Source organism: Hemiscyllium ocellatum, chromosome 21 (assembly GCF_020745735.1).
Source record: "Hemiscyllium ocellatum isolate sHemOce1 chromosome 21, sHemOce1.pat.X.cur, whole genome shotgun sequence".
Lineage (NCBI taxonomy): Eukaryota > Metazoa > Chordata > Chondrichthyes > Orectolobiformes > Hemiscylliidae > Hemiscyllium > Hemiscyllium ocellatum.
Genome location: NC_083421.1, coordinates 58,967,076 through 58,990,400, shown reverse-complemented (window position 1 = coordinate 58,990,400; position 23,325 = coordinate 58,967,076). Strand labels below are relative to the sequence as shown.

The following is a 23,325-nucleotide window of genomic DNA, read 5'->3' as shown; positions in this document are numbered from 1 at the left end:
TGTCTAAGTCCTACTGGACAGCTGTGTTGTAACATTTATTTTAAAGTTTTGCTGCTACAAGTGGTGTAGGCTTGCATGTCTCCAAATAATTAGTTTTAAAAACATAAGTATCAATTGAAAGATGACCATGGCCTCTGAGAAACTGTCACATTTTCAGATGCAGCTCTTTCCATCTCTTTCTCCCCTCCCAAACAAAAAATGTACACACACCACAGCCAGCACCATCTCTGTTCCATCTCAGGAGAGTTATGACATGCAACCTGTCATCTGTCAACCAGTAACCAGTGAAAGAGAGAATCCCTTATTCACAGCCCACCGAGTGGGAGCCAGTTGGTTTTGTTTTACTTGTGTTGTAATGAATTGTTAACCAGGCTCAAGGCCTATACAGAACAGGCTTCAAAGAAACAGCTGGTAGAGGAGGCAGTTAAAACTGAACAATGAATCTGTCAGACCATACCTTTTTAGGCACAATGTACACATAAAACTTTCAGCAGTTCTTGGCCTTTCTCATTTAAAAACCTGGAGACTGTGCTTTTATTTTCTTTGCTATTTTTTATATTTGTTTATATTTGAAAAGTGCCTGTATAATTTTCACACAATTGTGCACAGAAATGCAAATTCATTAACTATGTAAATATTCCTCCTCTGTAATAGTTTAATCTCTAGTCATTCATTGTAGTCTTGGTATAAATGGTTTTCATTTCCTATAGGTACATTTAAATTTTTTTTTATCATTTGAGGGAGGTCTGTTCTTTTTAAAGTCAATGATTTAAACTCAGTGCCTGGGATTAAATGATCTGCAATGACTTGTAGTATGCCATTGGATATGATCTAAACTGTTGGTTAATATTATTTAGAACAGTTATCACTTGCATTCTACTCCTGCTGTAGCTTGACTTAATTCTGGACATACTGTTCAGTGGAAGGCTTGTATCTTGCATATCCCTTCTGTGCTTGGTGGTGTTCTTATTTTGTTGAAATGTTTTAAGTGACCAATTTAGACAAAATATTCTTATATGCCAAGTGGAAGAAAGCCTTTCAAAATCAAAGTTCCTTATATTTGTCACTTTAAAATGGTGGATTTTGTAGGACTGTTCACATGTAAGGCAAGAGTTGGCATTCACTCTCTCTCAAGCCTGTTCTGCCATGTTCAGAATTTCTTGTTGCTGTATAAAGTGAGACTCTTCTTTAGGAATAGCTTTGTGTATCAGATCTTTATTGTTTCTTTAAATAATTAACTAACTCATTTGAGATTACTAGTGTATTAGTAGCTAGTCTGTCAAGACATTGGATCAAGTGGGTGGAAGAGGAATAAGCTGCTTCAGCTCCAACCCGGTCTGCTCCTGACTTAATTTTGCCTGTCCTGACCAGTCTTTTGCAGTCGTAGATGTCTATAGCACAGAGTAAAGGACCTTCAATCCATTGAATCTGCACCGAAAGCCATGTCTAACTATTAAAATCTCATTTTCCAGCACTTGCCCTATAGTCTTGTATGTCTTGGCATTGAAAGTGTATAAGTATATACTTAAAAGTCATGAAGTTTTCAACCTCTACCACCTCTTTCCATCTGACTTCCCAGCTCTGGGAGGGGTCACTGGACTAGAAATGTTGACAGATTTCTCACCAAAGATGCTGCCAGACCTACCCAACTTTTCCAGCAATTTGTTTTTGTTTCCCATCTGACTGGTTGTGACCTCCTCAGTCCTTTTCTCAGTCCAACCACTTTATATTCTCCATCAGAGCACATCTCACCTCTTTTATCCCCAAAACTGCCACCACCAAAAAACATTGCAATTTATCATCAGGCTCCATACCTGTGTCACCTCCTGACTTCATTATTCCAATGCTCTACTGGCTGGCTTTCCCTCATTGGTTTGTGTAAACTTCCACTTGTTGAAAATTCTGCTCCCCCATTCATCCTGCTTTGCATGCAATTCAGCTGTTCTTCTGTCCTTTAATAGTTTTGGTTCCCTGAACATACAAGTTCTAAAATTAGATCAAAAATGCTTCATTAATTTTGTAGCCTTCTCAATTCCTACAACTCCATCCAGGACCCTCCATTTGTCTAATTCCAGTGTCACATTGCCACTGGCAACTATTTTTAGCTACCAAGGTTCCACACTCTGGAATCCCTCAACTAAACTCCCCTCCTTTTAAGACCCTCTCAGAAGCCCTTCTTTGACCGTGCTCTTGATTCTGTCACTACTCCACCTATTACTGTGGCTATTCTCTCACTGTTCCCTTTCCTCCCACTTCCAAATGTTGTATGTTTACTATCAATGTACTTTCAAGGTACTGAGACAGTACCAAGAAACATACTGTCACTTTATTAATCATTCTGAGTCTTTGGAGGTTGACATGGAAACTTAACTGATTTAATCACTCTGACAATAATATATAGTGACTGTTCCACATTTGTGGAATGTTAACTACATTTAAGTAATTTGGCAAGGCACATAGCAACAGATTTTCTAAACGTTTACTGAATTTGATTTGCTATGTGGAAATGCATCTCAAGATGAAGAGCAGTGAGAATTCTGATTATATTTTTCTGGGCAAGAAAACAAATACCTATCGCTATGAATACCACAACTGATGTCCAGGTGTTCAATTATCTGTTGCTTAAGTGGAATTTTTTTCTCAAGGCTGAATTTGAGCATGGGATTAGTTCAATCTTATTATCCAGTCGGATAATATTAAGACCATTCTGACAAATTTGTCCTTCATTAAACACCAAATCGGAATAGAAAATAGGAATGGAAAGAGAAATTCATCTATTTAACTCTTGTAAATGTTAATCTGAGTGCTAGCCAGATGGATGTTGGATCTGATTACAGGTGAAGGGAGTGGAGGAGAAGCTAGAGTTATTTGGAGCAAACAGGTGCCTGTAAGGCCTCATGCACTTTAAAACTGTTCGTTTATATGCTGTAGAGGTTGGAACAAATGGATGAGTTGCAACTTTTAATTAAAACATTGGAAGATATGTAGGTTTTGTTAGCGTTCAAATTTGCCATTGTACCGATGGATTCATGGGTTTGCATTAACTGGATTTTAGAAGAATGAGAGGGGAAATATATAGAATTCTGCCAGGGATTGACAGCCTGGATGCAAGGCTGTTTCTGCTGCTGGATGCGACTGAGGGAGACATTGATGTTTGAGAATAAGAGGTCACATTTCATTTTGGGCAGAGTTGAGAGCATTTTGTGTGGAGTTCTCAACCACAGAAATCTATGGAGACCAGTTCACTATACTTCGATTTCTAGAGGCTTAAACGTGAAGAGAGTTATGAAGCGAGCAATAATGTGACATTAAACAGAAAGTTGAATGGCAGAGACGGTTTACTGGACTGAATGGTCAACTTCTCCTTTTTCCTTTTCTTTTTGATGCGTCCAATGAAACATTTTCCAGTGTGGTGAACTCTGTGCTCAGTATCTTGAGAATTAAGTGTTCTATGGATAGCTATTCAGTGGCATGTAAAAGGGGGATTAAAACTTTGATTCATTAGCTGACAATAAATTAGAAGCAGCTCTAAAAGACTAAACCCAAAAAGCTCTTGAGATTTATCTCTGAATGCTCCCATCCATTTTCAAAATAATGTCTAGACTTGACATTTAGGTTATAGTATTTCTCTTGGTTTTGACCTTCTTATTCTTTTATTATTAGGTGCTCCTAGTGAGGATCCAATGTTCCCTAAGGTGGCATGGCCAACTCCAGACCACTGTCCCACATGTCATGAAGAAATTAAGGGCCTTCATACGTGGAATGAGAAAGAAGTTCTCACATATTTGAAGTCTTATTACAGCGTGGACAACATTTCTTTGAAATACAGTGAATATGAATTGCAAGCTAATAAAACAAAGAAACCAGCTCTACAAAATAATGAAAGCCAGGTTAAAAATAAAGTGCCCTCTCAGCTGGGTAATGACCATAAGGAGCAAAATGGCATCCCTCATAACCCAGCTCAAAACCCTAGACTTAGCGCCTTGATAAAACAAGAAAAGGGCGATAGTAATCAGAAAAGAATTTCATTTGACCAAGAAGCAGCCAGCCTGAAGAAAGACCATAAACAATCCGTTTCATTTTTTGGAATCGGGTTTTCCAATGTAGACATGAGCTTGTGTGTCATGTTATATGCAGCGTCGTGTTTTTTCCTGATGGTCATGTGCTTTTACTTTCAAATGAGGTCAAAAAAATGGAAAACCAGGTATGTCTGTCCTATCGTTTAAAACTGTTTCCAACGGTGTTGCAGAAGGAAAATGGTTCTGTTCCAGCAGAAGTAGTCCTTGGAGAGGCTTTGTTTTCCCCAAAGCACGTCTTTACTTTTAGCATATTCAATCCGGACTGCATACTTCCAGTTTAGTTCTAACGTGTAACTTGATCATGGATGCATTTTACAGATACTCCTACATTGAGCATTATTTTCAATGCTTGATTGCCTTTTTAAGTGCATCTGCAGTCATGTCCCAGCAGTTAGGTTAGCCCTTTGCTCTGGTATAATCCTGACTGATTCTTGTTGGGTTGTGATTCTACATGCGTTGGGTACTCCTCGTGTCTCACCTGAGACTTGGTTTTTGCACTTAATGTCTTGACAATGTATCAGGCTGCTCAAATCCAGGGAGAGCTGAGCAGATGGTCCTAAACCCAGCCCAATCCTGTCTGACCAAAATTGGTAGTGCAATTCAAAACATTTCCTCCCAACTCTCTTTTGCCCATTTCACCACTTCATTGATGTCAACCTAGTCAAAAGATGTGAATGAAACTGCATCTTTTTGGTACCATATTTAGCTTGCTATATGGAGGTCAGGGATGGCAGGTACATATCAGATGTTTGCTTCCACCACCCTGCTTGACCGATTCCAAATGTTCATCACTCAAGTCCTTCCTAATCACTCATTCAGATTAATTTTCCAGTATAGTGTGTCTCCTGATCCTACATTTCTAGCTGTACTTTAAAGTGGTATTCAGATATGTTCTACACAGGTCATGATTGCTGAAGTATTTCTCCACACAATCTATATGTTCACAAAATCTTAATTTATTTTATTTTTCACAAGTTGAAATGTTTCTACTCAGCCCAGCTCTCGGGGTAGGTTTGTGTCTGATGTTTCAACAGCTCTACTCTCTATAACCACACTGTTTTATGCCAATGATCAATCTCCTTACTTTACTCTATGTAAACCATTTCTCCTCCATGGTCATTGTGAATGGACCAGAATTGAATGCAATAATTCACCTCTGTTCTGACCAGTTTGTTGTTTAGTCCCTGCGTGGCTATTACTGGATGTGTATACTGTCACCTATTTTAGCAACTTCACCTCATTGTCCCTGCATTAGCAGTAATGATTTTGGGTATTGCTGGCAAGTTCCTTTCTATGTCCCTGAATCAAGCACATTCATTGCTAACTTGTGCACTTGCTTTTCATGTGTCTCTGTTATTTTACATGGATCACACTGAAACTTTCTAATTTTAAATAAGTCTGAGATTCTATGAAGTATTTTGCCTCTATTTTAGGAAGGTGTGTTCTTCAACCTCAATTTTAATTAAGACAATAAAAGCAGTCAATTCTTTTCTCACTTTTTTTGCGGTGCCTGCACTAAATCAAGCATCGTGCTCATCTGTCTGTGGGGTGGGGTGAAGATTTTAATGCATTGCTACAGCTGCCATTTCATTGTTTTTGAATGTATTTTGTACAACAAAGGTGTTGATCAGGGCTACTATTTGTCTGCCTGTCCATCTCCTGCTAAGAATGGAGGTAATTGTCATTTGCTTCACATTCCGGCTGTTACTTGAGTGAACAGAACTATTTTTGGTGACATCAGATACGTGCCTTTCAATACTCAACAGGGTGATACGCTTTCATGATTAAAAGTAATGCCTTTTGACAATTTGTTCTTTTGAATGCTTGTCTAATGTTAAGTTCCATATTTTCTTGGCCATGACAAGAGTCACATTCGACCAATCTTTTTTTTAAACAAAGTATTTTCTTTGGTCCAAAATACAACTGCCGTATCTTTAGAGGCTATAACAGGAAAGGTGTGCCTAATGTTGCACTGGTACAGTAGTTCAGGCAGATTGCTGTTGGAATTGAGACAAATAGCCATGGTATTTATCCAGGGTAATTCAGGGAAAGAGGAGTGTGGAGGTCTGGCAATGAAATTTATTTGTACCACAGTCTGACATTTGACCACCTGAAATGTATTCATATACTTCGAAACAAGAACCTTGTTTTTTGTAGTTCTCCATTTTAGTTTTTGCAAAGAAATGGTAAATTGCAATGTCTACACCATGGATTGAGATCAAGTGCTGTCATGTTTACAGACTGCTTCAGAAAGGGCATGCTCCTGTTTGAATTTTAAAGGAATGTATTCATTAATTGCTCAGTTTTTAACGAATTGTCACAATGCCTTGCATTTCCTTGCTCTTTCTGCATCCTATTTAAAACTCAGCTTTGCTTTAATTCATTTTGATCAATCAGTTGAAGTTTCAACAGAATTACCTCCAGTATTACCCAGTGAAGTACAACCCCAAACCAATCTGAAGTTTCTTCAGAGATTCTGTTGTGCCATTGGAAGAATTTCCATTCTGTATGTCCAGATGTATTTTTAAAAAATGAGTGCCATTTGTTCTTTCAGAATGTTGCCTTCACTTTCAAAATGTTTTCTAAAGGTCATAATTGAATTTATTTATTTTGTTTTAAGTTACCTTGTCCATTGTACTGTTATACCTTGATGTTTCAGTCACTGCTGTATATTTTCAATAGGAGAAAATGTTGGCAATCTTTTGTACTGAGAAGAAAAATGCAAGAACCTTAATCCTATTTGAAATAAATTGCTCTTCAAACAATTTGTAGACTTTAATATTCACAATGTCGTCCTGGCTAAGTTTAATTTAAAAGCAAAGATGACTTTTTTTTTCTTGACTGATTCCTAACATGGCAGTGGAACTTGGATAATTCTAGTACGTGATTGCAAATCAGAAATCTGCCCCACTTAATGAGTTATTTTTGCAGCTAAAGAGAGCATTTTAGGCCTCAAGACCCATGTAATATTTTCTGCATTTCACTGCAACCAGAGAAAACAATGTTTTGGACGTGTGTGTGTATTCATGCAGGCACAGATCTATTGACTTGAAATATTCCCCAATATTATGCAGTGGTCTAGAACATATCACCCAGTGCAGCAAATAGACGATGCCCAAATAGAGAAACAAACTAAAAGGGCCATTCTTCACCTGGTTACAGAATAACACTCCAGTCTAATTTATTAGACTAATATACTGGCAGGGAAACTTGCTAGAACTGCTTGGTAGAATTTAAACTAGTAAGGTATGGAGGTGGGACCCAGTGAGATAGTGAGGAAACAGATCGATCTGAGACGGGTACAGCTGACAACAGAAGTGAGTCAAACAGTCAGGGCAGGCAGGGACAAGATAGGACTAATAAATTAAACTGCATTTATTTCAATGCAAGGGGCCTAACAGGGAAGGCAGATGAACTCAGGGCATAGTTAGGAATATGGGACTGGGATATCATAGCAATTACGGGAACATGGCTCAGGGATGGGCAGGACTGGCAGCTTAATGTTCCAGAATACAAATGCTACAGGAAGGATAGAAAGGGAAGCGAGAGAGAAGGGGGAGTGGCATTTTTGATGAGGGATAGCATTACAGCTGTGCTGAGGGGGGATATTCCCAGAAATACACCCAGGGAAGTTATTTGGGTGGAACTGAGAAATAAGAAAGGGATGATCACCTTACTGGGATTGTATAATAGACCCCCCCCCTGCTGGATGACTGAAGAAATTGAGGGTTTGGTTAAGAAAAAGAAGGAAGCATATGTCAGGTATAGACAGGATAGATCGAGTGAATCCTTTAGAGTATAAAGAAAGTAGGAGTATACTTAAGAGGGAAATCAGGAGGGCAAAACGGGGACATGAGGTAACTTTGGCAAATAGAATTAAGGAGAATCCAAAGAGTTTTTACAAATATATTAAGGACAAAAGGGTAGCTAGGAAGAGAATAGGGCCCCTCAAAGGTCGGCAAGGTGGCCTTTGTGTGGAGCCACAGAAAATGGGGGCAATACGAAATGAATATTTTGCATCAGTATTTACTGTGGAAAAGGATATGGAAGATATAGACTGTAGGGAAGTAGATGGTGACATCTTGCAAGATGTCCATATTACAGAGGAGGAAATGCTGGATGTCTTGAAACGGTTAAAAGTGGATAAATCCCCAGGACCTGATCAGGTGTACCAGAGAACTAATTGGGAAGCTAGAGAAGTGATTGCTGCAGGGCCTCTTTGAGATATTTGTATCATCAATAGTCACAGGTGAGGTGCCGAAAGACTGGAGGTTGGCAAACATGGTGCCACTAAGAAGGGCAGTAAAGACAAGCCAGGGAACTATAGACCGGTGAGCCTAATCTCAGTGGTGGGCAAGTTGTTGGAGGGAATCCTGAGGGACAGGATGTACATGCATTTGGAAAGGCAAGAACTGATTTGGGATAGTCAACATGGCTTTGTGCATGGGGAATCATGTCTGACAAACTTGATAAGAGTTTTTTGAAGAAGCAACAAAGAAGATTGATGAGGGCACAGCTGTAGATGTGATCTATACGGACTTTAAGGCGTTCAACAAGGTTCCCCATGGGCGACTGATTAGCAAGGTTAGATCTCCTGGAATACAGGGAGAACTAGCCATTTGGATACAGAACTGGCTCAAAGGTAGAAGACAGAGGGTGGGTGGTGGAGGGTCGTTTTTCAGACTAGAGGCTTGTGACCAGTGGAGTGCCACAAGGATTGGTGCTGGGTCCTCTACTTTTTGTCATTTACATAAATGATTTGGATGTGAGCATAAGAGGTACAGTTAGTAAGTTTGCAGATGACACCAAAATTGGAGGTGTAGTGGACAGCGAAGAGGGTTACCTCAGATTACAACAGGATCTGGACCAGGTGGGCCAATGGGCTAAGAAGTGGCAGATGGAGTTTAATTCAGATAAATGTGAGATGCTGCATTTTGAGAAAGCAAATCTTAGCAGGACTTATACACTTAATGGTAAGGTCCTAGGGAGTGTTGCTGAACAAAGACAGGTTAGTGCAGGTTCATAGCTCCTTGAAAGTGGAGTCGCAGGCAAATAGGATAGTGAAGGTGTTTGGTATGCTTTCCTTTATTGGTCAGAGTATTGAGTACAGGAGTTGGGAGGTCACGTAGTGGCTGTACAGGGCATTGGTTAGGCCGCTGTTGGAAAATTGCGTGCAGTTTTGGTCTCCTTCCTATCGGAAAGATGTTGTGAAACTTGAAAGAGTTCAGAAAAAATTCATAAGGTTGTTGCCAGGGTTGGAGGATCTGAGCTACAGGGAGAGACTGAACAGGCTGGGGCTGTTTTCCCTGGAACATCGGAGGCTGAGGGGTGGCCTTATAGAGGGTTACAAAATTGAGGGGCATGGATAGGATAAATAGACAAAGTCTTTTCCCTGGGGTGGGGGACTCCAGAACTAGAGGGCATAGGTTTAGGGTGAGAGGGGAAAGATATAAAAGAGACCTAAGAGGGTAACTTTTTCACACTGAGGGTGATAAGTGTATGGAATGAGCTGCCAGAGGATGTGGTGGAGGCTGGTACAATTGCAACAGTTAAGAGGCATTTGGATGGGTTTAGGATTGGAAGGGTTTGGAGGGATATGGACCAGGTGCTAGCAGGTGGGACTAGATTGGATTGGGATATCTGGTTGGCATGGGCAGGTTGGATCGAAGGGTCTGTTTCCATGCTGTACATCTCTAAGAGGTGCAGGATGGGTGTCTTTCACGAATGTTCAACTATAGTTGGTGTGATACTATCTTGAGTGGTTTCTTAGCTTAAATTTAATGATAAATGGGTGATGATAAACAATTTTTTATAAGCCCACTTCACGATATCTGGAAGCTTTACTGTTTCATGGGCAGTGTCTCATAACATTAGATCAAGAAGCATCTTCATTTGACTCTGACATTCTTCATCTCAGATTGAAGAGTGCACTTGAGTGATGTTCAAAATAATAAATAAAAATATGTTGGTATCTGGTTTTGCACACAACTTACCAAAGTTGTGTGTCTTTAAGTTATCACTAAAAGTAAAGGTGCACGCGATGAAACACAATTGTGTTGGGGAATGCAAAAAAGCTATCTAGTTTAATTGCTATTACCACAATAGACCATAAAACACTAGGGTTTTTTTAATTTAAAGAAGCATAGAGTTAATGAATTAATGTCTTTAGAATGATGACCTTGTCCTAGTGAGCAGGTTATTTTTGTTTCCTTCATTTTGGAAGAGCTGTGCACGATTATAAATTAGTTAGTCATGGACCAAGGTAATGCTTGGGTATTTTTTTTTTGTAGAGTTTAATTGACCTCTACACTAATTACTGCCTTCTGCAATGAATGCATAACTGTTAGAAACATTCAATAGAATGACCGTAAGATGTAGGAACAGAAGTAGGCCAGTCAACTCATTGTCTGCTCTGCCATTCAATGAGATCATGCCTGATCTGATAACCATCAGCTCCACTTTCCTGCCTTGCCCCATGACCCTTAGTTCCCTTACTGAGTTAAAAATCTATCTCCACTTTGACTATACTTAATAACCCAGCCATGACAGCACTCTGCAGTTAAGAGTTGCACAGGTTTCGTGCCCTCTGAAGAAATTCCTCCTCATCTGTCTTAAATGGGTAACCCCATACTCTGACTTTATGCTCTCTGGTCCTAGACTTTCTCAAAAGGGAAGAACTCTTTCTTCATCTATCCATTCAAACTCTTTGAGAATCTTGTGTCTTAATAAAAGTCTACTATTTCTAGATTCCAAGGGGTGCAGGCCTAACCTCTAAAACCATTCTTCATAAGAGCCCTTCCAAATGCAAAATAAACCTACAGAACATTCTCTGGACTGGGTCATCCAAAATGGAGGATGGGGAAAAATTTCTGGCTGTAACAGCTGCTCCTTTTTTGAGGTATTTTAGGTGCTGGAGGTGGTTTCCTCAAATTCCAGGAGCAGCAATTACTGTTTCATATGCTGTTGCATTGTTTTGAAACTTTGGGGGGAAAAAAGTCAAAACAACAGCAGTTTTAAAAAGGAGAAGAACAGACAAAGGAAACACATGGTGAGGTCATTGCAGGCGAGAGAGAACCTGCACAGTTACTGCCTTTGCTGTTTGAATTCACGTATTGTTGGAATCGGAGTGCATCTGGGAAAATTAACAAAGTGAAATTCGCAACTGATCTTGGAGCAACAGTTGGGCGAAGTTTACAGCACAGAATCAGATAAGTCACATTGTTTTAAGTGTGGCCTACAGAGAATCTGCAGTAGTGAGTAGAGTGAGTTCTTTCTCGATTATATGTTTTTGGGGATATGTCTCTTGATTAAACTTAAGCCATAACTATTCATTTAACCTGGGGCAGTGTTTGTAGAGGAATAAGCCAGTGTTAATTTCTGGATCTGTAGATTGTCAAGGAGCAAAGATGGCCTTTAATAGAGTGATATATACTACTTGTCAGATGTGGGAGTTTAAAGAGAATTTAAGGGCTGCTGCGGATCTTATCAGATCGAATAGATTGCTTCCAACTGTCTCTCCAACCAATGAGGAATTTGCAACAGCAACAGTATGTGATGGATGGCAGTTACAGGAAGGGGGGAAATGTCTCAGATAGTCACATAGATGGGTTAACTGCAGGAAAGGTAACACGTAGGCAGCTCGTGCAAGAGTCTTTTGTGGATATACCCATTTCAAGCAGGTATGCTATTTTGGAGAATGTGGTGATGGATTCTCAGGGGAATGTAGCACGAACAGCCAAGTTTCTGGTATTGAGACTGGCTCTAATGCAATGAGGGGGAGGTCGGGTTCCAAGAGATCAATTGTGTTAGGGGTTTCTCTAGTCCGAGGTACATACAGATAGACTGTACCTCGGACTAGAGAATCCCCTAACACAATTGATCCCTGAGGCCAGCAGCGAAAAAGGAGAATGGTGTTTGCTTCCCTGGTGCTAGGATCAAGGATGTCTTAGAGAGGGTGCAAAATGTTCTCATGGGGGAGAAGGGCCCAGCAAGAGGTCATTGTTCACATTGGAGCCAACGATATAGGAAGGGAAAAGGTTGAGATTCTGAAGGGAGATTACAGGGAGTTAGGCAGAAATTTAAGAATAGGGCAGATGAATGCATGGCTAAGGAGCTGGTGTATGGGAGAAGGATTCACATTTTTGGATCATTGGAATCTCTTTAGGGGTAGAAGTGACCTGTACAAGAAGTACAGATTGCACCTGAATTGGAAGGGGACTAATATACTGGCAGGGGAAATTTGTTAGAGCTGCTTGGAAGGATTTAACATAGTAAGTGGATGGGACCCAGGGAGATAATGAGGAAAGAGATCAATCTGAGACTGGTACAGTTGAGAACAGAAGCGAGTCAAACAGTCAGGGCAGGTAGGGTAAGGTAGGACTAATAAATTAAACTGCATTTATTTCAATGCAAGGGGCCTTAATAGGGAAGGCAGATGAACTCGGGGCATGGTTAGGAACATGGAACTGGGATGTCATAGCAATTACAGAAACATGGCTCAGGGATGGGCAGGACTAGCAGCTTAATGTTCCAGGATACAATGCTACAGGAAGGATAGAAAGGGAGGCAAGAGAGGAGAGTGATAGCATTTTTGATAAGGGATAGCATTGCAGCTGTGCTGAGGGAGGATATTCTTGGAAATACATCCAGGAATATTATTTGGGTGGAACTGAGAAATAAGAAAGGGATGACCACCTTATTGGGATTGTATTCTAAACCCCCTAATAGTCAGAGGGAAATTGAGAAACAAACTTGTAAGGAGATTTCAGCTATCTAAGAATAATAGAGTGGTTATGGTAGGGGATTTTAACTTTTCAAACATTGATTTTGACTGCCATAGTGTTAAGGGTTTACATGGAGAGAAATTTAAGTGTGTACAAGACAATTTTCTGATTCAGTATGTGAATGTACCTACTAGAGAAGCTTGACCTACTCTTGGGAAATAAAGCAGGGCAGGTGACTGAGGTGTCAGTGGGGGAGCAACTCAATCTAGTCCCACCTGCCAGCACCTGGCCCATATCCCTCCAAACCCTTCCTATTCATATACCCATCCAAATGCCTCTTAAATGTTGCAATTGGACCAGCCTCCACCACATCCTCTGGCAGCTCATTCCATACACATACCACCCTGTGAATGAAAAAGTTGCCCCTTAGGTCTCTTTTATATCTTTCCCCTCTCACCCTAAACCTATGCCCTCTAGTTCTGGACTCCCTGACCCCAGGGAAAAGCCTTTGCCTATTTAACCTATCCATGCTCCTCATAATTTTGTAAACCTATATAAGGTCACTCCTCAGCCTCCGACACTCCAGGGAAAACAGCCCCAGCCTGTTCAGTCTCTCCCTGTAGCTCTGATCCTCCAACCCTGGCAACGTCCTTAAATCTTTTCTGAACCCTTTCAAATTTCACAACATCTTTCTGATAGGAAAGAGACCAGAATTGCACGCAATATTCCAACAGTGGCCTAACCAATGTCCTGTACAGCCACAACATGACCTCCCAACTCCTGTACTCAATACTCTGACCAATAAATGAAAGTATATTAAACGCCGCCTTCACTATCCTGTTTACCTGCGACTCCACTTTCAAGGAGCTATGAACTTGCACTCCAAGGTCTCTTTGTTCAGCAACACTCCCTAGAACCTTCCCAATAAGTGTTTAAGTCCTGCTAAGATTTGCTTTCCCAAAGTGCAGCACCTCGCATTTATCTGAAATAAACTCCATCTGCCACTTCTTAGCCCATTTATCATTGGATTCAAATATATATTCCCAGAAACAAAATCAGAAATTGCTGGAAATACTCAGCATGTCTGGCAGCATTTGTGGAGAGAAAGCAGGGTTAACATTTCACCTGTAGTGATCCTTCTACGTAACTGATCATAGCAAGGAAAAGATTGTTATATGTTCGTAGAGAAGAGGTGTTGAGAAAGGCTAATAATAAACAATAGGTGAAGATGGAGTCCAGAGAGAGAGAAAAACAGTTGGGCAGGTGAAGGAATAGGTCAAGTACAATCTGGGAGAATGAATAGCTGCTAATTGGGGCTATTAGTAGTTGGGGTTTGTGGTAGTAGCTCATGTGCTGACAAAACCTGGCGTATGGTGTTTGGAATAAGGACATGGGAGAAGGTGCTCAAGCTCTAAAATTATTGAACATGATATTGATTCCTTCAGACTACAGGGTTCCCAAGTGGAAAATAAGATGCTGTTCTTCCAGCTTGTGCTGAGCTTCACTGGAGCAGTGTAGCAAGTCCGAGACAGAGATGTTGGCCTCGGAACACTATGGTATGTTGAAATGGCAGGCAACTAGAAGCTTGGTCATTTTTACGGAAAGAAGTAGGTGGTTCTACAAAGCAGTCACCCAGTCTGCACTTTATCTCTCCAGTGTAGAGGCGACCACATTGTGAGCAGTGAATATGGTAGACTAAATTGAGTGAAGTCTGGGTAAATTGCTGCTTCAAGTGAAAGGTTTGTCTTCGATAGTGAGAAGGGAGGAAATGAACAGCAGGTGTTACACCTGGGAAGATGCCATGGGGGTGTGGGGACGTGTTGGGAGGGGGGAGGTGTGGGCCGAGGTAACCAGAGGGAACAGTCCCTGTGGAAGACTGACAAGGGAGGTGAGGTTAGTAAGGGTCCAGTGGTGTTGGAAATGATGGCAAAAGATCCTTTCGATATGAATGCTGGTGTAGTAGTAGGTGAGAACAAAGGGAGCCCTCTCGCTGTTATGGGAGGGAAGAGAGAGAGAGGGTGAGGGCCGAAGTGTGGACGATGGGTCGGACACGGCTGAGGGCCCTGTCAACCACAGTGGTGGGTTTTCAAAGGTAGTTGTCAGGCTTCTCTCAACTTAGACTGGGTTCTGTAGCATAGAGTTTGCATAATGTTGGCACACCAAAGTTTTTAAACCACTGTCTGGAAGTGTTCCAGGTGCATTTTCAGCTGATGCTAATCATGTGAATTATTTACTTGGCAATTCCTTCTTCATTTTTAAGCTTGTCTTTGAGTAGGTCAAGGGGAGCCAAACACGAGATGGGGCAAAGTTGGGAGAGGGGAGATGTAATGGTTGTGGCAGGTAGTGTGGATGACACATTGCACTGCAATCCATCAATTATCAAGTGGACAAAGTAATGAACACATGTGAGGAAAAGATAGGTAAGTGTACTTGAGAATTGTCAGATGAGCCATAATTTCATTGAATGGTGGAACAGACTTAATCAGCTGAATAGGCTTACTTTAGCTCTCATGTCTTATGGTTTAACCATTGGTTACTTCTTGCATGTAGCTTCTATTATTTTGTTTGCAACTTGACAACCCCAAACTATTTGCACTTAACATCCCACAAAATGGCAGTGCGCTGAATAAGAGCCAATCCATCTTTCATGATATTTTCTGGAATACCTCATTGGATCCTTTTGTATCCAAGCATGTTGGACAATTGGCAACCACATTCAGGATTACAGTACACAAAATTCAGCTCTGGTATCTGATTATCGAGCATTGGCGTCTGTTTTTAGCTTGGTGGTTCTGAACTTGTCTCTGTATCAGCCCCACTCTGGAGACTTGGTCATCTGAGGGAATACTGCCTTATCCAAAGTGCCATTAATGCACTGTTATACTGAGGCATCCTCTGCTGTCTAGTAAAACATCTCCACTCCAATTTGGACAACAGCTACAACAGTTGATATCCTTAGTCCTTTTTGAGGTTGTTTTCCCTGGAGTGTTGGAGGCTGAGGGGTGACCTTATAGAAATTTATAAAATCATGAGGGGTATGGATAGCGTAAATAGCCAAAGTCTTTCCCCAAGGCAGGGAGTTCAAAACTAGAGGGCATAGGTTTAAGTTAGGAGGAGAAAGATTTAATTGGAACCTAAAGGGCAACTGTTTTACACAGAGCGTGGTGCACGTATGAAATCAGCTGCCAGAGGAAGTGGTGGAAGCTGGCACAATTACAATGTTTAAAAAAAATCTTGATGGGTCCATGAATAGGAACAGTTTAGAGGGATATGGGCCAAATGCAGGCAAATGGAGCTAGATTATTTTGGGTATCTGATCGCTTGGACGAGTTGGACTGAAGGGTTGGGTTCAATGCTGTATATCTCACTCTATTTGCTCTGCATAGGTAGGCTATGTGATCAAAAGTATATACAATTTGTTATGATTACAATTTATATTTTAAATGGATGGTAGATTGATGTGTGTCCATTCTGTAAAGGCTTTTTTAAATTTAAAAGAAGAGGTCAAAAAGTCATTTGGAATAGTTACCTAAATGATTAAAAGCTGAAAAAGCATGTGACTACAGTCGTCCCAGGCAGGACCATTGTAGTGTGAATGGGTAAATGTTTGTTTTTCAGTTTGACAGGTAAACATTTTAAGGAATTAGATGAGTTGACATCAGAACAGATGGTTCAAAATTTAAGTCCAAAAGAACATGGAGTTTAGTTCAGAAGAGTGAAAATTTCTGCAAACTGGAGAGTTGAGCTTTGGTTCTGAAGAAGCAGTCACTATTTCCAAAATACTTTCATTTGTGAAGCTTCCAAACCAAGCGAAGTGGATAGAAATTCTGAACACTGAAAAGCTTAGACCATGAGAGTTATTGAAAAGTTCATACTCCAGACTTAGAAATTAATAATAAAATTGTCTGAGATCCATGAAAACCAAGCTACTGAATTGATTAAGTCAAAACTTTAGAGTTGAGATAGGAGTAAAATTTCTCTGAAATTAATTCGAATTGTAAAAGGATAATATTGGGTAATGTGCTGAAACTTTGTTTTGCTATTTGTGTTGAGATCATTCTAATTCTCATAAATGGATTTGTTTGATTGATGTCTTTATTTTGTGTAATAATGATACATTCTGTTGTTATAGAACAGCTGCAGCTTCTTGTGAATATTTACATCCATGTTAATGAACTGCAGAAAAAAAATGCACATGACCTGTCAAGCAAGGTTTCAAGATGGGAACTGACTTGACCAGTATGCCATCATCTGAGACCTTAACTGTTATCAGTTTCTATAGTGACCACATTTCAAAAATAAGCATTTAGTCTATTCAGGCTTGATTTGATTTAAATGTCCAATCTCTCCCCTCAAACAGATCCGACTCACTTCTTTATACAGGGTTGGGGGGGGGGGGGGGTTGGTTAGGTGGAAGGCAGGGTGAAGAATAACCATTATTTGGTCTATAGGTAATTGAAGATTGTGAGCTTAAGCCTTCGTAATGTGATTGACAGGTGTGCCACATAATTGAGGTAGCGCTTGCAAGGCCAGGCAAGTCAAGTCTTTGGAACTCAATATGCTCTCTTCAATGCATTATTTTTACCTATGAATGTCTTTGGTCAAACTTCAGTTTATTTGGTTGCAGGTCAGGCATCTGAATGAGTCAGCAGAGATCTTTAACCTCTGCAGGGATACTCAGAAATACTTTAGGTTCATTCTCTATTGTCCATCTGCCTTGACTGTATTCAGAAGAGTTGCTCTGGGTGTCTGGTGTCAAGTATATGTCCCACCCAGTGCAGCTGGTTTTTAGATAGCGTCTAACTATTAGATATATTGGATTGAGGATGCTGCAATTGGACCATGTTTCTTACCACTAGATTTGGAACATCTTGTAAAGGCGTAGTAGCTGTTAATACTTGCCTGTGCTTTGAGGTAGCTGTTGTAGGTTGTTCAAGCCTCGAAAGCGTACAGGAGCTCAGCAATCATAGTTGCCCAGGAAAGCACAATCATAGTCTTGGGGTTGAGATCCTGGTCCATAAATACAAGTATTCTAATTACAAGGAAAATTGTGTTGAGGTGCCAATGAATCTCATCTCCTATGTTGCTGATGTTGCCGGAAGCTTCCAAGCGATGGAAAATGGACCACATTGTGTGAGATCTAACCATTGCTCTGCTTTCTCAGTGTGCATTGTTTACTCGTCCAATGGTATGAAGCTTTGATTCGGATGGGCAGATACGCAAGTGTCATCTACATATTGAAGCTCAATTATTGAGAATAGTGTGTTTTCACTTTTGCAGGAACCTGAATGCACTTACTCTCACCTAAACGCACTATGCATACTCAAACGCACAGTACATCCACAAGCACGCATTTATACATACAAACACCCAACACATACCTTCATGTCGATGCACGCATTCATACTGACGCAGTCAAATAAACATACAAACTCATATAGGAGCATGTGAGGACTGCAGATGCTAGAGCTAAGAGTCCAGAGTATGTTGCTGGAAAAGCACAGCAGATCAGACGACATCAGAGGAGGAGGAGAATCGACGTTTCGGGCTGGAGCCCTTCATCAGGAATGAGGCTGGGAGCCTCGGAGATAGAGAGGCTCCCAGACTCATGAAGGGCTTTTGCCCGAAACATTGATTCTCCTGTTCCTTGGATACTGTCTGACTTGCTGTGCTTTTCGAGCACCACACTCTCCATACAAACTCCTATACAGAGCCATTCATGCACTTTCTCATACACACAGACACACCCTCACCTTCAGAGGCATAAGCATTCACTTGCACGCAGACGTACAAACTCAAACACATAGGTATAACTGGGAACGGACTCACATGTATAGTATCGCAAATACAGCGATTCGTCCACTTAATGAACATTCACTCGCGCGCAAACAATAACAATAGTGTAGGCAATTAAAGCAGACGGGTTCTGCAGATGCGTGGCTCGGTCTCCTGGAATAGTCGGGTGTGGGGCGGCCAGTCTCTCAGTGAGTGGGGAACATGGCGTTAACGACGCATCTATCCTCAGCGCCCGCTCGCCAATCCCCTTAGCTATGTCGTCAATCAGCTCGACTCACAATGAAGTGCAGTCCTCCAAAGGGCTCGAATACTCTGCAAACCCATGTCTACTTCCTGGTCCAGTAGTTCCAGTGACAGTGCAAATAAACACTAGGCAAACCTGTGCCCTGGTAGATGCTACCAGCCGACACAGAGAATACCAGGATACAAGCAGATTTGAAGAGATCAGATGCATCCAGGCTATATATAGAAGCTGAATTCTGTTGCAATTTTATTTGTCTCAAACCTGATAAATATCGGCATCATCAGTCAGCCTTGTAAATGCCTATGAGGTGCTCATTGTTTGGATGAACAGGAAAAGTCTAGAACCTCTGTGGTAATAATGGGAAATGCGTGAATAGGCTAGATGGACCCTAACGCCTTATTTTCACGATGGACCCCAACGCCTTATTTTCACGATGGACCCCAACGCCTTATTTTCACGATGGAACCCCAACGCCTTATTTTCACGATGGACCCCAATGCCTTATTTTCACGATGGATCCCCGGTCCCCAACGCCTTATTTTCACGATGGACATCCAGTCCCTGTACACCTCCATCCCCCATCACGAAGGACTCAAAACCCTCCGCTTCTCACCTACCACCCCACCAACCTCCGTATACAGCGTATCATCCGCCGTCATTTCCGCCACCTCCAAACGGACCCCACCACCAGGGATATATTTCCCTCCCCTCCCCTATCAGCGTTCCGCAAAGACCACTCCCTTCGTGACTCCCTCGTCAGGTCCACACCCCCCACCAACCCAACCTCCACTCCCGGCACCTTCCCCTGCAACCGCAGGAAATGTAAAACTTGCGCCCACACCTCCTCCCTCACATCCCTCCAAGGCCCCAAGGGATCCTTCCATATCCGCCACAAGTTCACCTGTACCTCCACACACATCTTCTATTGCATCCGCTGCACCCAATGTGGCCTCCTCTACATTGGGGAGATGGGCCGCTTACTTGCGGAACGCTTCAGAGAACACCTCAGGGACGCCCGGACCAACCAACCCAACCACCCCGTGGCTCAACACTTTAACTCTCCCTCCCACTCCACCGAGGACATGCAGGTCCTTGGACTCCTCCACCGGCAAAACATAACAACACGACGGTTGGAGGAAGAATGCCTCATCTTCCGCCTGGGAACCCTCCAACCACAAGGGATGAACTCGGATTTCTCCAGTTTCCTCATTTCCCCTCCCCCCACCTTGTCTCAGTCGGTTCCCTCAACTCAGCACCGCCCTCCTAACCTGCAATCTTATTCCTAACCTCTCCGCCCCCACCCCACTCCGGCCTATCGCCCTCACCTTGACCTCCTTCCACCTATCACATCTCCATCGCCCCTCCCCCAAGTCCCTCCTCCCTACCTTTTATCTTAACCTGCCTGCCACCCTCTCCTCATTCCTGATGAAGGGCTTGTGCCCGAAACGTCGAATTTCCTATTCCTTGGATGCTGCCTGACCTGCTGTGCTTTAACCAGCAACACATTTTCAACAGAGGAGCTTCTCACCCAATACCGCTTGGATCCGGGATGGGCTGTGCAATTGAGCAAGAACTTGAACATTTGCAGCCCTCTCCAATCTTGCGACTGGAGTTTGTGTTTTAGCATGCGATCTTCTCACAGTTCCTGGTAAACAGATTAAACAGGGATGAGTTTAAAGGCGCGAGGATCAAAATACATCCTTTGATTTGGGTGGGGGGAGGGGTTTAGACTGGATATTTCTCCTGTGTTTTTAACTTGACCGCTGGAGGGTCATCTGGGCGAGGGCTGTGGGGGTTGGGGGAATGGTTAAAGGAACAGGGCGGTGTTGGGGTCTAATATTTAATTGGTAAGGATTGAAGTTCTAAGTGAAAGTGTCCAGTCTAGTCTGCAGCCATTAGCAACAGTTGTGGGAATTTGGTTTTAAAGGCGGTAGATGCAGAAACCCTCATAACATTGCACTTGCGACGCGAAGGTACACAAGGGTATAGGGCAAGTGGGATCGGAGCTTTTAACCAGTGCAGACACGACGGGCTGAACGGCCGTTTACCGGACTGTACAAGCCCATGAATCTGTGAGAAGCATTATCAAGCCTCAGCTCCAAGTGGTGGGGGTGGTGGGAGGTCATTTTTAACAGAGGAAGATTACAACAGAACCAGGTCATGAAGCAACACACACAAACAGCGCCCGATCCAAACAGAAAACCTATAGTCATAAGATAAATAAAATTCATAGGTTTCAACCATTTTTCACTGCGGGGTCCCGCATACAATCCAAGGATGATTTAAATCTCCCTAATGTGGCTGAGTTAACTACATTGACAGGTAGGGCATTCCACGCCCTGACCACTCTCTGAGTAAAGAACCTGCCTCTGACATCTGTCTTAAATCTATCACCCCTCAAGTTGTAGCTATGCCCCCTCGTACAAGCTGACTCATCATCCTGGGAAAAGACTTTCACTGTCTACCCTATCTAATCCTCTGATCATCTTGTATGTCTCTATCAAATCGCCCCTTAGCCTTCTTCTCTCCAATGAGAACAGACCCAAGTCTCTCAGCCTTTCCTCTCGACCAGGCAACATTCTGGTAAATTTCCTCTGCATCTTTTCCACATCTTTCCCGTAATGGGGCAACCAGAACAGTCCCATTTCCCAGCATCTGGCCCATATCCCTCTAAACCCTTCCTATTCATACACCCATCCAGATGCCTTTTGAATACTTAAGCGTTGCATTATCCGGATGATGGTTATTTGCGAATATTTTTGAACATCTGTATTTATAACCTCCACCTTTGTCGTTTATTGAACAAAGGTCTGTCCTGGGCTTCTCGCTCTGATCCCTCCAGCCGGCTGATTGGGCAGCTGAATTTATCAAAAACTGGTATCGATGAAATATGGAGCTGGAAAAATACAGCAGGTCAGACAGCATCGGGGGAGCAGGAAAGTCGACCATCGAGCTCTACATTTTATTGACAATTACTTCCAGCATCTGCAATCCTCACCATCTCTTATCAGAAACTAGTGTCAGCTGACAGAACTAGCAAGAATTTCAGGTTCCGCTTTAGTTGCAAAAGCAGCTCATTGTGGCCCACACGCCCTCTTTATCTTTTTGTGTGGGTTTCGCGACTTCGAAATAAAATGCAATTTGAACGTTTATAAGGTAGAGATCATCACTTGGAAGTTAATCACTTTAAACTTTAAACAGAAAACGTCAGCGTCCAACGGGCATGAGTCACATGGATATTGTTTCGGGGTTGGAGGTGGGGAGGGGATGGGATTGAGAGGGACCCTTCCTCTGAAATCGCAGCCTTTACCGTACCGCTCGTTTCTGAACGTTTCAACCTCCTCCGAGACTCTACAGCTTTGCTCGCAGTGGTGTAATGGGAGCACTGTGCCATGCCCGGGGCATTGCGGTGCAGAATCTAAGGGTTTGTTTGGACGTTATTACAAAATGCCTCGGTCTCTGGCTGACAGCACACTGCAGTGGAAAGCTGGTTTTTATCCAAGGATTCCAACGATCTGCTCTCACTTATTGAGGATGACCTATCTGCTCGCCCAGTTCATAGCCCAGCCCCTCTGTCTTTCCGAACACTTGTTTTGTGGACAGTACAAGTTATCTCTCTCTCTCTCTCTCTCAAACACACACACCACCCCCATTATATATTCATCAGACGCCACACGCCGTTTTTAATTAAATCAACCTCAGTCTTAGCTTCTTCCGGTGTAATGATGAAAAACAAAACTGTCTATTTTCCAAACTGGTCAAATTAAACTAATCATAAGTTAAAGACATCGCTTTGTTCCCCGGAGCAGGCAGGATATAATAATGGTCCGGGTCGCATTCCCATTCTAATCTGTGCAGAAAATTGATAATAAGTCATATCGATTTTCGTTTATTTAAGTTCATGTCAGCTAAGGTTAGTGGTCTGGGTGATGTTCTCATCTTGTCACTACGTGCTCGTGATATATTGCAATCCCCCTGCATCCAGTAAAAAGACTCGCACATTTTTTTAATACAATAAAACACATCATTGCGAAAAGTGACTTGAGCGTTCTAAAGTACCGTTTGTATAATACATCGACTTTGTGACAAAGATTTTCATTGACACTATCTCAGGGAACTGACTAACATTGCCCTGCCTAAGGTTGGGCAATTCAGTGCTTGGAAATAAAATAAACATTTGTGAGCAATTCGAACTGTGCTTGTTGGGGGAGAAGAGGGGTTTGTTGAGCGGTAAAATATATGTGTACTCCTCAGCCATTCGCGTCTTTCACAAATGTAACCAATAATCTAAACATGTAAAATTTGTTTTTGAAAAAATATTAGTAGAAATGTTATAATCAGAGGGCTATGAGCATCAGGAATAATGTCGCCCGGAACCAGCTCCTCTCTTCAATCAGATCCGTGGCTGTTTCCGGTCTCACTCAAGTCCATTAACTCAACTCTACTCAGGTTCTGGCCCAGCACAAAGTGAGATCCAGAATTA

At 42.1% G+C, this 23,325-nt stretch overlaps 1 protein-coding gene across 2 annotated transcripts in view; it reads left to right on the top strand.

Annotated features, from left to right (window-relative positions):
- lhx3 (LIM homeobox 3) overlaps positions 1–23,325 on the top strand; it is a 159,985-nt gene that overhangs the window by 70,445 nt on the left and 66,215 nt on the right. Inside the window, exon 11 of one of the 2 annotated variants that reach the window (XM_060841545.1) lies at positions 8,850–8,866. In XM_060841545.1, coding sequence (XP_060697528.1) covers positions 8,850–8,866 — 17 coding nt within the window. Of the gene's footprint in view, positions 1–3,663; positions 6,804–8,849; positions 8,867–23,325 lie in introns of those variants that run through there. The other variant, XM_060841546.1, reaches the window with a different exon arrangement.